At 44.6% G+C, this 17,724-nt stretch overlaps 1 protein-coding gene across 3 annotated transcripts in view; it reads left to right on the forward strand.

Moving 5' to 3' along the window:
- The window catches only part of MOV10L1 (Mov10 like RNA helicase 1), a 70,726-nt gene that overhangs the window by 26,862 nt on the left and 26,140 nt on the right, over positions 1-17,724 (forward strand). For all 3 annotated transcript variants that reach the window (XM_019018781.2, XM_019018782.2, XM_063704582.1), the window contains exons 9-14: positions 281-475; positions 3,625-3,739; positions 8,509-8,686; positions 9,324-9,394; positions 11,556-11,647; positions 17,257-17,315. In XM_019018781.2, the coding sequence (XP_018874326.1) occupies positions 281-475; positions 3,625-3,739; positions 8,509-8,686; positions 9,324-9,394; positions 11,556-11,647; positions 17,257-17,315 (710 nt within the window). The remainder of the gene's footprint in view (positions 1-280; positions 476-3,624; positions 3,740-8,508; positions 8,687-9,323; positions 9,395-11,555; positions 11,648-17,256; positions 17,316-17,724) is intronic.

Below are 17,724 nucleotides of genomic sequence, written 5' to 3' on the forward strand. Positions count from 1 at the left end.
AACTCCTGGGCTCAAGCGATCTGCCCGCCTCAGTCTTCCAAAGTGCTGGGATTACAGGCCTGAGCCACCGCACTGGGCCTGTAGGTGCTTAATTTTATCTTGAGAAAATATTAATTACATAGCTTATTTTAGAGGATCTCTTTTTTCTCTGTAAAAAGAATTATTGAAGACTAAAGATGACTCTTAACTCTGTCACTTTTCTTGTATGTACAAAGGAAAATTGTGTTGACTGCCTATCTTATTTATGACTAAAACTAAATTTCATTTTGTTTTTTTCAAGAAATCCTGGCCGCTGCAAGGAGCTCCTTTTGCTTTGTTTTTCTGATTTCCTAATTGGGCGATACCTTGAAGTAAATGTTATCAGTGGGGAGGAGTCACTAATTGCTGCGCGCGAACCATTTTCTTGGAAAAAGCTTAAAAGTTCACAAGCGTTAACATCCGCAAAAACTACAGTTGTTGTGACCGCACAGAAAAGGTACCATAACTGAAATGAGTGTGGCTCTTGGTCTGGCAGTTTTATCTGTGAAGGAAAAGCGGACGTGCACTGGCAAGCGGTGGCTACCACCTGGCTGGGGAGGTATAAAGGGGATGAAGCTGGGGTTCAAGCCTCTTTCCATGATTGTATTTGGGGGATGGGGTGCATTTTCATGGAGCTCTGAAGGTCAAGTTCTGTCTCTGCAGCTGCCCAGCAGCAGCGTGAAGCCCAAGGAAGACGGCCTTCATTCCCCCAAGCCCCACTCTGCTCTGGCAGTTCCAAGGTGGCTCTCAAAGCAGGCTGGCCTCACCCATCTCCTGCCACCTCTCCCGTCCTGACAAGGCCATGGTGTGTAGTGCACGGCATCCCCGTGTCATTCGCACTGGGGGCAACAGGATTGTGGGGTCACCTGAAGCCTGTTTGAAGATGTGGTACCACTTAAGAATGAAGTTAGGAGAAGCAGTGTGTGATCTGGGACTTGTGGCTGGGGAACATAGGGACCACCCAGATTTTAACTGGAGGGTAGTCTCAGGAAAGCACTTCACATCCATGTGTTCTCTTCTGTAGTTATAAAATGAAAAAGCCCTGAATAGCAGGCTTTTTAAAGTGTAATGACTTTGTCCCGTGTGATGTGACTTTTCCTCCATCGGCTATAATAACTGATGGGTTTGAGCTCTGCTACTACCCCAGACCTCCCTGAGGGTGAGGTGGGTCACTTTTCTAATACTGAAAGATTCTGAATTTCAAATCACGTGTTGCCCCAGTTACAGTTCAAGATGAGGGATTATGGACTTCTACTTAGTTGCAGACTAAAGGGAAAACCTGTTACCAGGGAAGAATATCATGTGGTTGTTTACCTTTTAAGGTTAGACCATTGTTTGAATCACAGCACCACCACCAAGAAGCTGTGTGACCTTGGGCAAGTTTCTTAACCACTCTGAGCCTTGTTCTCATTGGTAAAATGATAGTCCCTGCCTCGTGTGGTTTGAAGATTGAATGAGGTCAGGCATGTAAAATGTGCAGTTTTCTGGCACAAAGCAATCACTCAGTAAGCAAATAAGCAGTCATGATCCCTGGGTATATTATTATTGAGAAAAAGGGGCTCACTGCCTGATGCACTAGGGGCCATTGCTGCGACAGTGGGTTTCTGAGAAAAGAAAAGCTTTGTATTGGAAACCAACCCCCAAGGAGACAGGAGTCAAGCTCAAATGTGTCTCTCTGTGCTGGCTTTAAGGCAGTAATTTTGTCAGAAAACATTTAGTGCGTAGAATCTGGGATTAATAGGTGGTTGGTGGAAGGAAAAGGGAGGTCTGGAAAGGCCTTGGGTGTGTGTAGTTACCTCTTCATGCTACCTCATGGGTCACATGTGCCAGTTCAGAGGGAGTTCGTATGAAACACGGTGGGAATCCAGGCTGTGATGTCAGTAAGCTCTGCACAAACTCCAGTTGTCCATCTTGGTTCCAGCTGATCTCAGCCAGTCCTTTGATCTCATAAGCAGGGGTAGACTCAGCATTGGAGTTGTTTCTTATCACCCATCCTGCAGGCTCAAGAATTTCTGTTAGTCATCGGTTTCTTTAACTCTTTGGGGCACAGTATCAACATCAGGGGGCTGTAGGGATGTAACCCAGAAAAGGAGCAGGAAAGTCCCTCGGCTGCCAGGCAGAGCAGAGTCCCCGAGGATCGAGTTTTAATGACAGGAGCCTTGGAGGATCCCTGGTTCTCATCTAGTGACACACCAAGCAGCTTTCTAGTTATCATTTGGCTTAACAGAAAGAGTGAAATACACAGAGCAACAGCCACAAGGATTTTAACCCCCTGGTCAGTTACTTCCCCATGAATATTAACATATTGTGTGGGAACGTATCTAAAACAAGGACATCAGTTTCTTGCCACTCAGGTTAGTGACCCAGAGTGCCTGACCCGGGTTGGCTCGAGCACACCTGGAGCACCAGGTGTCTGGACCTGCCCACGCGGGCATTGGCGGGTGCCTGCTTCCAGAGCTGTCCATCTGTGGCTGCCTGTCACAGGTCCTGCACTTCCTGCTAGGACCCCAGTGCCAGGCAACTTTGGCTCTTAGCTAGAGCAGAGTGTTCACTTAGCAGATCTGTTCTGGGGGGCTCTGTAGGCCAGCACATTCCCAGCCAAGTTTCTAACCACCCATCATGGTAGGAACCACATTTTGTTAATCCAGCGTGTCTGCTGAGGCCACATGGTTCTGTTAGCTGTTCAGGCTGTTGACCTAAGCCTGTAGTGATCATCCTGGTTTCCCTTTACCTTGTTCGTGTTAGTAATCAATGCTTTCCAAATACACCTCGCATGTGAGCGCTGACATAACCCTCGGCACAAACCATGGGGAATGTCTTCACCCCGTTTCTCCTGTTGAGGGCTGAGCCAGTGGAACCCAAATTGAGATGACAGTGAATGGAATACGGAGAGCAATGTGGGCTTCTCTCTTGGGTGAGACTGCACTGAAATGGAGAGCTGGGAGGGAATGAGGGATAAAGGCCCAACCAACATCCTTATTTGCTGAGTTGAGGTTTATCGACCTCACTCTGGCTTTTCGTTTCCCTGTTCTCTCCTGGCTTCTCCTCTCCTGTCTGTCCCTTTCCCATTGTTTCTGTTGCTGCATTGGGCTTGCCTCCAGAGCAGCGATGTTCTTCATCCTGAACAAACTGAATTTCCCCAGAGAAACCACAGGCTGGGAAACAAAACAAAAACAAATCGAAGGCAGGACCCAGACAGAGCAGCCTTTTCCTAATGTGTGCTTTGCAGGGATAGGCCCAGGTGGAGTCCTGATGTCAAATATAGTAGGAAGAGCTTAGCTCATAGAATGTTAAAAACAGCTGTTTCCAAACTCCTGGTTCCAGGAGATTCTGGGGGTTCCAGCCCTGTTTTCCCACGGCCTGTGCAGCTACACTTACCTGTTTACAAATAGTAGAGCACTTGTGGGAACTGTTTGAGGAAAGGATCCCAGAGCTAAAACGAAAGCTTCAAACCACTGCCTTAGACCAGCTATTCATATATCAGTTCTTCTCAGGAAATGGATGGACTTTGGTCTTCCTAAAATAGGAAAGGATGTTTAGGTAAGAATGTCTAGTGATACCTGGTGATAAAGACTTGTTTTTAACTTGTGAACTTAATTTTTTAAGGAACTCAAGACGACAACTTCCAAGTTTTCTTCCCCAATATCCAATCCCAGATAGACTTAGAAAATGTGTGGAACAAAAAATTGACATCCTGACTTTCCAGCCATTACTTGCAGAGGTAGGAAGTGTCTGATGGCCTGTGGGGTGTTGGCATCTTCTAATGCTCTTGTTTTCTGACAAAGCCAGGAGGTTCCTTCTCAGGTTCAGACCTTCATCTGGCTTGTTTTCTTCACAGGTAGCTGGGATAACGAGGGTCACTGCCTGGCCGTGAGGGATGAGGCACCATAGCACTCACGCTGCCAGACCTGCTGTACACCAGGGGCTGGCATCCCACAGCCTCACTGGGGGTCACGCACAGGGCCTTTGGGGTCTGGAGCAGAAGAACTGAGGGATACCTCTGCCATCAGCCTGGCCTCTCTCGCTAGACTAGGAAGCCTTTGTTATGAGCAAGAAGTGTTCTAGCCTTTTACCATCATCCTGACAGAGCCAGCAGGGCAAGGGTCCAGGGGAGGAGAGCCCAGGTCCCCACCCACATGGGAGACAGAGGAGCACGTTCCGAGTGGGGTGGGTGGAGAAGAAAAGTTCAAGAAGGAAGAAAAGTCTATAAATTCGGCAGTTTGAGGGGAGAACATTGCCCTTTGTCCAGGAGGGTTTTTTTCTGTAGGGGTTTGAGGTGTTCTGAGAGTCCCCAGCTAAACTGGAGTTCCAGTGCCAGAGCAGCTGGCAGCCCTGTCCTAAGGAGAATGAAGGGAATGGGACCTGGGTGTTCACCATGCGCCCTTCAGGGGATCCTTTCCAAATACACCTCTTTGTTTAAAAAAATGTCCTTGTTTTACCAGAAGGACAGTTGATGCCCCATGACCGGGGTTCCTCACACAGGAAACTTATTCTGGCAGACGCCCCAGTGGCTCTCGTCTGACCTGTATCCAGGTTATGCCTGCCTGACTATCTGGCACTTGGAGCCCAAACTTATGTTCCCCAATGCCAGGGAAAACCCGGCCTGGGCAGTGCTGGGTTCTTAGGATGGAAGGCGCAAATTCAATCCACTGCCGTGATAGAAACAAGTTCAGATGTGTTTTACTCACAGATCCTGGGCAGGGAGGATGCCATGAGTCGGGAGCGCAGTCCTCTGTCCCCCAGTCACTTTGAGTTTGTAGGCAAATGCCTGAATGGTTCATCGAGGTGGCAGAAAAAGCTGGACCTGGGTCTGCTAGGATGGAGAGGTGCTCCTCAGCTCCTCCCTCGGGACCCAGGTCTGCTGGGCTTGGAGGGTGCTCCTCAGTTCCTTCCTCAGGCCACCGACTTGATGTTTTGATGCTGCAGCTTTGTAGTAAGTGTTGAAATCAGGAAATTTGAGTCCTCCAGCTTTGTTGTTCTTTGGCAGAATTTATTTTGCTTTTCAAGATCTTTTATACGAATTTTAAGATGCATTTTTCTATTTCTGCAAAATATAGCATTGGAATTTTTTTTCCCCAGAGACGAGGTCTCACTACATTGCCCAGGCTGGTCTCAAACTCCTGGCCTCAAGTATTCCTCCCGCCTCAGCCTCCCAAAGTGCTTGGGATTACAGGTGTGAGCCACTGCACCTGGCCTGTCATTGGAATTTTGATGGGAATTGCATTGAGTCTGTAGATTGCGTTGGTTAGTATGGACATTTTAACAATGTTGAATCCTCCAGGCTATGAACATGGAATGTGTTAACATTTATTTATGTCTTCTTTAATTTCTTACAGCAGTGTTTTGTCATTTTCTCTGTATATGTTTTTCACTTCTTTGGTTAAATTAATTTGTAAGTATTTTATTATTTTTGCTGCTGTTGTAAATACATTGCTCTCATAGCTTCCTTTTCAGATTCTTCAGTGTTGTTTAGAAATGAAGATAATTTTTGTCCTTTGATTTTGTACCCTTCTACTTTGCTGAATTTATTTATTCTAACAGTTTTTTGTGGAATCTTTTAGAGTTTTCTACATATAAAATTATGCATGCCATCTGCAAATAGATAATTTTATTTCTTCCTTTCCAATTTAGATGCCTTTCATTTCCTTTTCTTGCCTAATTGCTCTGGCTAGAACTTCTAGTACCATGATGAATAGCAGTGGTGAAAGCAGGCATCCTTCCCTTGGAAGTTCCTGATCTTATGGGAAAAGCTTTCAATCTTTCACCATTGAGTATGATGTTAACAGTGGGTTTTTCATATATGACTTTTATCATTTTGAGGTGATGGTTTTCTTTCTTTCTTTCTTTTCTTTTCTTTCTTTTTCTTCTTTTCCTTTTTCTCTTTTTTTTTTTTTTTTTTTTTTTTGAGACAGGCTCTCCTGTCGCCCAGGCTGGAGTGCAGTGGCGCAATCACAGCTCACAGCTGTGACTACAGCGGCACACCACCATGCCCGGCTAACTTTTGTATATCATAGAGACAGGGTCTTACAATCCTCCCGCCTTGGCCTCCCAAAGTGTTGGAATTACAGGCAAGTATGGGTGTGAGCCACCACACCCAGCCTGATTTTCTTCTCTTCCTAGTTTGTTAAACATTATCATGAAAGGGTGTTAAATTTTGTCAGATGCTAGCTGGGTGTGATGGCATGCACCTGTAATCCCAGCTACCTGGGAGGCGCTTGAGCCCAAGAGGCAGAGGTTGCGGTGAGCTGAGATCGCACCATTGCACTCCAGCCTTGGTGACAGAGGGAAACTCTGTCTCAAAAAAAAAAAAAAAAAAAATTCAATTGCTTTTTCTGTATTGAGATGATCATATGATTTTTTTTCCTTCTGTTAATGTGTGTTGCTACAGTAATTGATTTTCAAATGTTGAACTATCCTTGCATTCCAGGAATAAATTCCACTTGATCATAGCATGTAATCCTTTTATTTTATATATGTTTTTTGAGACAGGGTCTCGCTGTGTTGCCCAGGCTGGAGTGCAATGGCTCAGTCACTGCTCACTGCAGCCTCGAGCTCCTGGGCTCAAGCAATCCTCCCACCTCAGTCTCCCGAGTAACTGGGACTACAGGAGTGAGCCACCACACCCAGCTAATCCTTTTCATATGCTGCTGAATTTTGTGTGCTAGTATCGTGTTGAGGATTTTTTCATCAGTGTTCATATTGGTCTGTAGTTTTCTTTTCCTGAAGTGTCTCTGTCTGGCTTTGGGATCAGGGTAATGCTGGCCTCATAAGAATAAGTCAGAGAGTGTTCCCTCCTCTTGAATTTTTTGGAAAAGTTTGAGGAAGATTGGTATTAGTTAGTCTTCAAATGTTTGGTAGAATTTAGCTATGGAGCCATCAGGTCCTGGGGTTTTCCTTTTCAGAATATTTATTACTGCTTTAACCTCCTTAGTAGTAATTGGTCTATTCAGATTTTCTTTCTTCATGGTTTAGTCTTGGTAGGTTTTGTGTTTCTAGGAATTTGTCCATTTCATCTGGGTATTGGTATACAATTGCTCATACTCTTATAATCCTTTTTATTTCCGTAGATTCTGTAGTAATGTTCCCACTTTCCTATCTTATTTTAGTAATTTATGTCTTTCCCTTTTTTCTAGTTAATCTACTAAAAGTCTGTCAATTTTGTTGATCTTTTTGGAGAACCAACTTTTTGTTTTCTTGGTTTTCTGTATTGTTTTTCAGTTCTCTCTTTTGTTCATCTCTCCTCTAATCTTTATTTCCTTCCTTCTGCTATCTTTGGGTTTAGTTTGTTCTCCTTTGTCTAATTCCTTGCAGTGCTCATGGGAATCAGTGCTCATAGTCACAAATTCCCTCAGCACTGCTTGTGCTGCTCCCATAAGTCTTGCTGTATTGTGTTTTTGTTTTTATTCATCTCCTAAGTATTTTTTAGTTTTTCTTATGGGGTTCTTTTGCTTTAATTCTTATCTTTGCTCTTTTGCACATAACGTTTTTTCTTAGCTGCTTTTAAGATTCTCTCTTTTATCACTGATATTAATAGATTTGGTTTACGATGTGTGGTGGTAGAGATTCTTTTCTTCCTGTTCTTGTGCTTGGGGTTCATTGGGATTCTTGAATATGCGGCCTTGAGTTTTCTTCAGATTTGGAAATTTTCAGCCACCATGTGTTCAGACGCACTTTCTGCCCTCCCACTTTCCAATTCTGGGCAGGCTGCTGTGAGTTTTCCCCCACCTCATGCTGAGGCCCTGGTCTGGCCCCTCAATGGGTTTTGCAGGATGGTGTCTCATGCATTCCTCAGTGCTGAGCTGATAGTCCCGAGTGGGTCCCCTGACCCTCTCCAGACCACTCTGTGCTGCTTGCTCTTCCCAGCACTCAGCCCCACAGATCAGAGCTCCTCTCCTTAGAGACCATGCGGCATCCCTGGGTCCTCTGTGCTGGGGCCTAGGAGCTCTGTTCAGGCACAGGTGGATCAGTCATGGGGCGCCCATGGATTGTTTCCCCAGTCTTGGGATCACAATCCTTTGCTGCGTGATGTTCATTGTTTAAACACCATCGTTTCTTATTTCTCTGTCTCTTTAAGTTTTTTTCAGGTAGAAGGGTAAATCTGGTCCTTGTTAGTCCACCTTGGCCAGACCTGGAAGTTTGTCCTTTTTTCACAGATGTCTGTGGAAGCCAAATTCTGCCTTCCCAGAATTAACGTGGACAACCTGAAAAAGAGCAGGGAGGGTGGACAGGAGTGGGCAGTGCAGGGAGGGACACCGCCAGCTGGAGCCCCACGGCCTCATGCCAAAAGCCAGGGAGCGTGCTGGAGCCCCATGGCCCTCGTGCTGAAGGCCGGGGAACTTACTGAGGCACCTGCAGACTCCGGCGAGGATCGCCCCACCTGGGGGGCCATCTGCTGAACTGGAGCTGTTGGAGCTTTCCTGCTCCAGAGCTGCTGCTTTCCAGAGTGCTGCTGAGCTGTTGCTGACTTTATAACATTTGGGTGTTTTCCAGCTTCTGAACATGTCAAATTACAAGGAGAAGTTTTCGACTTTGCTGTGGCTTGAGGAGATTTATGCAGAAATGGAACTGAAAGAGTATAACATGAGCGGGATCATCTTAAGAAGGAATGGGGATCTGCTGGTTCTGGAGGTCCCAGGGTTGGCCGAAGGGAGGCCTTCTCTCTACGCAGGTGTGTTTGTTACTCATATGCTTCCCTGGGTGGACTAGCAGAGAAACCATACTTGAGAGAAGATACTCTTTAACTGGCAATATGACAGTCACATTATCGCATTTTCTTTCTTTTGGGTTAGAATTTCACTAAAAATCAGCAACCGATGTACATCAAGCATGTTTCCTTGTTGCATTTCATTATTTGTAAGCAGTTGACCCCAGTAATGTTTTTGTTTGTTTGTTTGTTTGTTTGTTTTTTGAGATGGAGTCTCGCTCTGTCGCCCAGGCTGGAGTGCAGTGGCGCGATCTCAGCTCATTGCAACCTCTGCCTCCCGGGTTCACGCCGTTCTCCTGCCTTAGCCTCCCGAGTAGCTGGAACTACAGGCGCCCACCACCACGCCCGGCTGATTTTTTTTTTGGTATTTTTAGTAGAGATGGGGTTTCGCCATGTTAGCCAGGATGGTCTCGATCCCCTGACCTCGTGATCCGCCCGCCTCGGCCTCTCAAAGTGCTGGGATTACAGGCGTGAGCCGCCGCGCCTGGCCTGACCCCAGTAACGTTTTATTGAACCTCCTCAGTGTTGGATTTTATAGGACAGCACAGAAATTTGTGATTTTGTATTAGCTTTAAACATGGTAATATATTTTTTTAACTAGGTGATAAACTGATTTTAAAAACTCAAGAGTACAATGGACATGCCATCGAATACATCAGCTACGTGACTGAGGTGAGAGCACTCTCTCTTAATGAGTTTGTGTTAGACACACCCTTCTGACACGTTGGAAAGGTAACGTTCTCCCCACAGCTCTTGGGGAGATGCTCCCATATGCATTGGCTGTTTTGGAAAATGTCAAGATACAGTGAATCTTTAAATAATTTTTGATGCATAAAGGAAACTTAATACTATAATTTTCAACCATGTAAAACATATTTATCTTTTAGGTTATATGTAAGTCATGAGGTTTGCGTTGAGTTGTATTTGAGCATTCTGAATGTATTCCAGAAGAGCTCGCAGAGTGGAGGCCTTGAAAGGAAAAATACACCTATGAGTTTGCAGCTCTGATGTTTGCGTGAAGGTGGTTTTTTTGGCTTTGAGTAGCTCCTGGTGCTCCAGATGGTTCTGCATGGGGTGGTCTGTGACTCTTGGGCTGGACTTTACTGGTCATGTACTGAGCATAGCACTGGGAGTGATACTGGGATCTGCATGAGAAGGGAGGTGCTCTATCTGTGCATCAGAGAGGATGAAGCCACACATTATTTAATGTAGAAAACTTGAAGGGAGAATGCCAGAGCCTTTACTGTCAGAAGGAAGAAGGGCTGAGAGAACTAGAAGAGCCTGGTAAGGATCTGGAGAAGAGGCAGCTTCCGACCTTTGATGCCACAGTCACTCTGTGCTACACCTTCATGCAGGGTCCATGCTGTGGCTGATTTCACAGAGTGGGATATTTCCCGGAAGACAACATCTTGGCAGGATTTCAGAGATTTTGTAATGACTTAGGCCATCGCCTGTGGACTGAGATGTGAGACACGAGTGACATGACCTCGCCAGCTCTCCATTACCCACCTTTGCTGTCGACCAAGTTGACATGAGGAGCCCAAGATGGCCGAGTGACCATCTTAGCCTCCTAGACCAGCTGTGCCAAGAAAGGAGGCTTTGCATACCGAAACCTCCAAAGAAGCAGAGCCAGAGATCTCAGGAGGAAGGCACCTGCCTGCCTCCACCCCTGGTTCCTGAGCCATATGGCCGGGCCTCCATGCCATTGATCAAACCCTGGCATCTGAAATGACCTTCCATATCCTTTTTAGCTCCAAAAATTATTTTCATCTTTTCAGGCTTTCTTGGATGCCACCTGCACCTGTTCTCAAGTAAACTAACGCATGTCTCCTGTGTATAGTCAGGACTTGGTCTGTCTTCCTCATCCTCAGGGGAAATGATCCCATGACCCTGTACCACTGTTGCTTCCCTTCCTCCCGGAGCTGGAAGCCATCCCAGGGCGTAGCTTCCCGACCCTCTGCTGGTGTCAGCCCTGACCCTCAGGAAACTCACCCTACCAGGGTGTTGCCTGAGTCACCTGGAGAAGAACTTGAGCTCCTTTTTAGATCAGGGCTTTCCTTCTTATTTTTCTACCCATACTGTCTAGGAAAGAATATGCAGAACTGATCATGCAGGATCTTGCTTTAGCTGGAGGGCTTTTCTACTAAAAGGAGAAGTCTTGTAATGACTTTTTTTTTTTTTTTTTGAGATGGATTCTCACTCTGTCACCCAGCCTGGAGTGCAGTGGTACGATCTTGGCTCACTGCAACCTCCGCCTCCAGGTTCAAGAGATTCTCCTGCCTCAGCCTCCCAAGTAGCTGGGATTACAGGTGCCCAACACCACGCCTGGCTCCTTTTTCTATTTTTAGTGGAGATGGTTTCGTCCCGTTGGCCAGGCTGGTCTCAAACTCCTGACCTCAAGGTGATCCGCCCACCTTGGCCTCCCAAAGTGCTGGGATTACAGGTGTGAGCCACCGCACCCAGCAGACCTTCTTATCGAGGCTTCCTTACAGTAGGTAAGTAGGTACAGTAGGTACAGTAGGTAACACTTGGCTACCCTTGTGGTTGTTTTGTTTGTCCTGTGGAGTCAGTGACCTCCCACACATTCTCTATTCTCAGAGCCTTAGGAGGGGCTACGGCCAAGTGAATAGAAGTTCAGTAAGTATGAGTGTGTAGTGATCCATTTCCTTTTGTTTGTATAATCGAATGGCATAATGATTTAATGCTTTTCAACTAATTTTGCAGATATCAAATTTTAGCTCAGAGCTATAGAATGAATTTTTGATGATGTGTTGCTAGATAAAGATATCACATTATTTCAAGAAATCAGGTATATTGTTTGTTTCTTTTTTAGATTCATGAAGAAGATGTAACTCTTAAAATTAATCCAGAATTTGAACAAGCCTATAACTTTGAACCTATGGATGTGGAATTTACATATAATAGGTAATGCTTTTAGTGAGTCTTCTTTCAAATGTTCAAATGTCTTTTTTTTTTTTTTTTTTTTTGAGACAGGGTCTCATTCTGTTGCCCAGGCTGGATTGCAGTGGCGCAATCTCGGCTCACTGCAACCTCCGCCTCCCAGGTTCAAGCGATTCTCCTGCCTCGGCCTCCCAAGTAGCTGGGACTACAGGTGTCCGCCACCACACCTGGCTAATTTTTGTATTTTTAGTAGAGGCAGTGTTTCACCATATTGGCCAGGCTGGTCTTGAACTCCTGACCTTGTGATACGCTTGCCTTGGCCTCCCAAAGTGCTGGGATTACAGGCGTGAGTCACCACGCCCGGCCATCTTTTTTTTTTTTTAATAGAGATGGGGTCCCAGGCTGGTCATAAACTCCTAGGCTCAAGCGATCCTCCTGCCTCAGCCTCCCAAAGTTTTGGGAGTATAGGTATGAGGCACCATGCCCAGTTAATTTGTCTCTTTATCTTTAATTGGACAGTCTTCTCTTGAGTATGTCTGTTGACATCTAAGTAGTGATGTAGGAGCCCCCACCATGCCTGTGGTTGACGTGTATAGGCCTTGTGGATGGAAGTGGGCTCCTACAGCATTTTTGCATACCCCGTGTTTCTAGCTTTCTTATCAACTATTTTTTGAGATATAAAGGTGCATACATTTGCATGTTTATTCTTTCCCAGATCTCATGTGCACCGGATCTTTGGTTCATGCCTCACTGTCACCGTCAGCTACCAGCTCCTTACTTTTATTTGTTTTCTTGTCGGATGAGGGGTGCTGTGACCTGGCACCCAGCTGGCTTTTTCTTCCTCCACAAAACCATTAACTAGTCATGCACAAAAAATGTATTCTTCAGTTTTAATTCTTTTGAACTTTAGAAAAGGAGTAACTTGCTGTATTTGGTTCCTAGGAGTCGAGATTTTCACTAAACATTGTGTTCCTGAGATGTCTCTGTGTTGTTGTAACTGCTGTTCATTGGTTTGCGGTTGTGTGAATACCCACTGTTTTTCTGTTGATGGACATCTTCATTGTTTGCTGTTACGATTGTTTGCTGCTGTTCCTAGAGCTGCTGTGTATGTAGGGGTGGGATTGCTGGGTTTGGGGTTTTTCCAGCTTTACAAGTGGTTGCATCAGTGACTTTCAGTATCCATGTGTATAACAGCCTGCTGATTGGTGCCCTTTCTGTAATCTGATTTTGTTCGACTTCCTAATTGGTGCCAGTCTGGTAGGTGTGTAATGCATCTCATGATGGTCTTGATTTACTTTTCTCTGACTTATTTACACGGCTGAGAATCTTCTTGTTCGTGGGCCGTAAAATGTTCATCTTCCATGAAATGCTTGCTTGTGTCTTTTGCCGTCTTTTTTATTGAGTAATTTATCCGATTTTCATTGTTGTGGGAGTCCTTTCTGTATTCCTTATGATAAACTATTCTTAGGTACATATCTTCTCCAGATTTGTTCCTTATCTTTTAGCTTTTTAAAAAGTATCTTTTGAGGCTGGGTGTGGTGTAATCCCTAACACTTTGGGAGGCCAAGGCAGGTGGATCTCTTGAGGTCAGGAGTTCGAGACCAGCCTGGCCAACATGGGGAAACACTGTCTCTACTAAAAATACAAAACTTAGTGGGCGTGATGGCACATACCTGTAGTCCCAGCTACTTGGGAGGCTGAGGCAGGAGAATTGCTTGAACCCAGGAGGCGGAGGTTGCGGTGAGCTGCGATCATACTACTGCACTCCAGCCTGAGACAGAGTGAGACTGTCTCAAAAAATAAATAAATAAATTATATATATATATGTCTTTTTATTAACAGAAGGTGCTAGTTTTAATATAGTCAAATTTATCAAATTTTTTTTAATATTAGTGCTTTTTATGTCTGTCTGAGAAATCGGCAGTATTTGGGCTACAGCCAGATTGGAATGTGTTGAGAATGAATGAATGGACTACGGGGGAATGGGGAAATGTCGTTGATTCCTTTTTAAGGCATTTGCCGATGAAAGCAGGGAGGGCAGGATGGAGAGAGAGCGAGAGAAATTGGTGACCAAAGAGATACAGGAGGCCCAGGAGGGGGTGCTTTTTGTTTGTTGTACAAGATGAGAGACCCCAGCATGTGAGTGCCATGAGAAGACCCAGGAATGGGAAGGAAGGGGCAGCTGTGTTGGATGACGTGTGAGGGTTGGCTGGGACCACGGGGAGCAGCAGCGCTGGTAGAAGGCACACAGCCTCCATCATGGCAGCTAGACAGACTGCAGCCGACGTCCAGGCCTGGACTCCTTGACCTGCTTTGACTCTGGAACAGAGCTGATTCTTGTAGTGTGAAGGGATATCTCGTTGTGGATTTAATTTGTATTTTTCTAATGACTAATGATGCTGAACATCTTTTCTTTTTTCTTTTTTTCGAGACGGAGTCTCGTTCTGTTACCCAGGCTGGAGTGCGGTGGCATGATCTCGGCTCACTGCAAGCTCTGCCTTCCAGGTTCACGCCATTCTCCTGCCTCAGTCTCCCGAGTAGCTGGGACTACAGGTGCCCACCACCACGCCCGGCTAATTTTTTTTTTTTTTTTTTTTTTGTATTTTTAGTAGAGACGGGGTTTCACTGTGTTAGCCAGAATGGTCTCAATCTCCTGACCTTGTGATCTGCCCACCTTGGCCTCCCAAAGTGCTGGGATTACAGGTGTGGGCCACCACACCCGGCCGCTGAACATCTTTTTATGTGCTTTTTTGCCATTTGTACAAAATATTTGTTGAAGTCCTTCCTCAAGTCTTTGGGCCCATTTTAAAAAATTGTTTTCTCATGACTGAGTTTGCAGAGATGTTTGTATAGTTTCAGTACAGTGCTTTATCAGATATGTGTCTGTGCAAATATTTCCTCAGACTACAGCTTGTATTTTCATTGTTTTTATAGTGCCTTTTGAAATGCAGAAATTATTAATTTTGGTGAAGTCCAGTTTATGAATGTTTTCTTTCACAGATCTTTTAATGATGCATCTCAGAAATCTGTAACTAATTTGGATCTCAACGATTTTATCCTGTTTAGAAACTTGGCAGCTTTATCCTGTACATTTAGGATTATGATCTATCTCATTAAGCTTTGCAAATTGTTTGTGGGGTATGAATGGAAATTGGAGGGTGGAATGAACATCCAGTTGTCCAAGCATTATTTGATGAAAAAACTGCCCTTTCTCCAATGAATTACTATTGTACCTTTGTAAAAAAAAAAAAAAAAAAAAAAATCAGTTGACCAAATATTTGTTGATCTGTTTCTGAAGACTCTCTGTTGTGTTCCATTGTACACTTGTCTGTCTTGACACCAACATTACAGGGTCTTATTGTCTGTCTTAGTACACTCAGGCTGCATTAGCATAGCATCATAGATGGGGTGGCTTATAAACAACAGAAATGTATTTCTCATGCTCTGGAGGTCGGGAAGCCCAAGGTCAAGGCACCAGCAGGTTCAGTGTCCTGGTGAGACTGCTTCCTGGTTCGTAGGCGGCTGTCTTTTCCCTGTGTCCTCACGCAGCAGAAGGGATGGGAGAGCTCTCTGTGCTCCCTCGTGTAAGGGCGCTAATTCCATTCATGAGGCCCCCACCCTCATGACCTAATCACTTGCCGAAGGCCTCAACTCCTCATACCCAGTAACATCACATTGGGGATGAAGTTTCACCATACGAAGCTGGGGGGAACACAAACCTAGTGTATGATATGTGCCTTTATGATAAGTCTCAAAATCAGGTAGTATCAAGCCTCCAACTTTGTTCCTTTTCAAGGTTGTCTGGCTGTTCCAGGTCTTTCTTCTTACATGGATTTTAGGTCATGTCAGTCTCTACAGAAAGCCTGTTGGGATTTTGATTGGGATTACATTGAACCTATGGGTCGGTTTAAGGGAGAATTGGAGAATTGAAATCTTAATAATAATGAGTCCTCCAGCCCTTGAAAATGGTATGTCTCTCCATTTATTTGCATCTGTTTTCATTTCGTTTAGCAATATTTTATACTTTTCAGTGTATAGGTCTTATATATCTTTTGTCAGAGTTATACCTATTTAAAATTTTTAAATGGCTGTTATAAACAGTAAATTTAACTTAAATTTCTAATTGCTTGTTTCTAGTATTTATAAAAAGCAATTGATTTTTGTATGTTTACCTTGTATCCTGCAAGTCTCCTAAACTGAATAGCTCCAGTAGCTTTTCCTAGAGTCTGTAGGATTTTCTACATATACAATCATTCATTCAAAGAATGACAGTTTTAGGTTGGGTGTGGTGGTTCACGCCTGTAATCCCAGCACTGTGGGAGGCCAAGGCAGGCGGATCACCTGAGGTCAGGAGTTTGAGACCAGTCTGGCCCACATGGGGAAACCCCATCTCTACTAAAAATACAAATAATCAGCCGGGCGTGGTAGTGGTCACCTGTAATCCCAGCTACTTGGGAGGCTGAGGCAGGAGAATCGCTTGAACCCAGGAGGCGGAGGTTGCAGTGAGCCGAGATCACACTACTGCATTCCAGCCTGGGCGACAGAGCAAGGCTCCGTCTGAAAAAAAAAAAAAACAAAGACAGTTTTACTTCTTCTTCTCTTATTTGGATGCTGTGTATTTGTTTTCCTTGCCTTCCTGCGCTGGTTGGAACTTGTGTGCCAGTGTGGAATAGAAGTGGTGGCAAGTGCTGCACTGGCTTCGTCCCTGGTCTTAGGGGCAGGGCTGTCAGTCCTGAGCGAGTTAGTACAGCGTGGGTGGTAGGTTCCGTAGTGGCCCTCTATCAGGTTGAGGAGATAGATTCTTATTTTAGTGAGTTTTTAATCAAGAATGGATATGGGGCCAAGTGTGGTGGCTTATACCTGTAATGCCAGCACTTTGAGAGGCTGAGGTGGGAGGATCACATGGGCCCAGGAATTTGAGGCTTCAGTGAGCTCTGACTGTGCCACTGCACTCCAGCCTAGGCAACAGAGCAGAGTCTCTTTAAAAGAAAGAAAGAAAGAGAGAGAGAGAGAGAGAGAGAGAGAGAGAGAGAGAGGGGAGAGAGAGAGAGAGAGAGAGAGAGAGAGAGAAAGAAAGAAAGAAAAAGAAAGAAAGAAAAGAAAGAAAGAGAAAGAAAGAGAATGGGTGTGGGATTTTGTCCCATGCTTTTTTTTTTTGGCTTCTTTGGTATTCTCTAGTGGTTTTTAGACAGAGTCTCAGTCTGTCACCCAGGCTGGAGTGCAGTGGTGCCATCTCAGCTTACTGCAACCTCTGCCTCCCAGGTTCAAGTGATTCTCATGCCTCAGCCTCCTGAGTAGCTGGGATTACAGGCGTGCACCACCACTATGCCTGGCTAATTTTTGTATTTTTAGTAGAGGCAGGGTTTCATCATGTTGGCCAGGCTGGTCTCGAACTCCTGACCTCAGGTGATCCACCCACCTCAGCCTCCCAAAGTGCTGGGATTACACGCGTGAGCCACCGCGCCGGCCCTCTCTAGTGTTTTTCTGTTCTCTATTTCATTGATTGTTGGATTGTTGCTGTGATTTTTTTATATTGACTTAAAGATTGTATCATAAAATTTTCATTACCTTATGCCAGCCTTAATATTTCTGAATGTAAGGTTAGTTATTTTATGTGGTTTTCTTTCCTGCAGGACCACAAGCAGACGGTGTCACTTTGCACTTGAACACGTCATCCACTTAGGTGTAAAAGGTATTACTTTTATAGAATGATAGTGTTACATCTTCACAGAGTATTTTTGTAGGCTTCATGTAAAATTTTGTGTAAAACAGTCTCTTCAGTCATAATATTAGAAGTAAAACTTCTGTTATATTCATGTTTTTAATTTTCTATCAAGTTTTAGTGTTTTCTTACTATTTCAACTTAGTGAATAACTAATAATAGCATGCTTAAATAACTGAAAATAAATTTATCTTGCTCGCTTTTCCTTTCATAAATGTAATTCATTTTTGTTTTTACAGATGGGCAAGTAAAGGGCTTTGTTGTGAAGAATATGCAGTACTAATAATGCTATAATTTAGAAACAGTATAACAGGCAGGTTAAGAAAGGAAGGGAATAGAATATTAATTGCTTTAGGGTCAGCCATAAACAACCTCTATT

The sequence above is a fragment of the Gorilla gorilla genome, chromosome 23 (genome assembly GCF_029281585.2).
Source record: "Gorilla gorilla gorilla isolate KB3781 chromosome 23, NHGRI_mGorGor1-v2.1_pri, whole genome shotgun sequence".
Classification (NCBI taxonomy): Eukaryota; Metazoa; Chordata; class Mammalia; order Primates; family Hominidae; genus Gorilla; species Gorilla gorilla.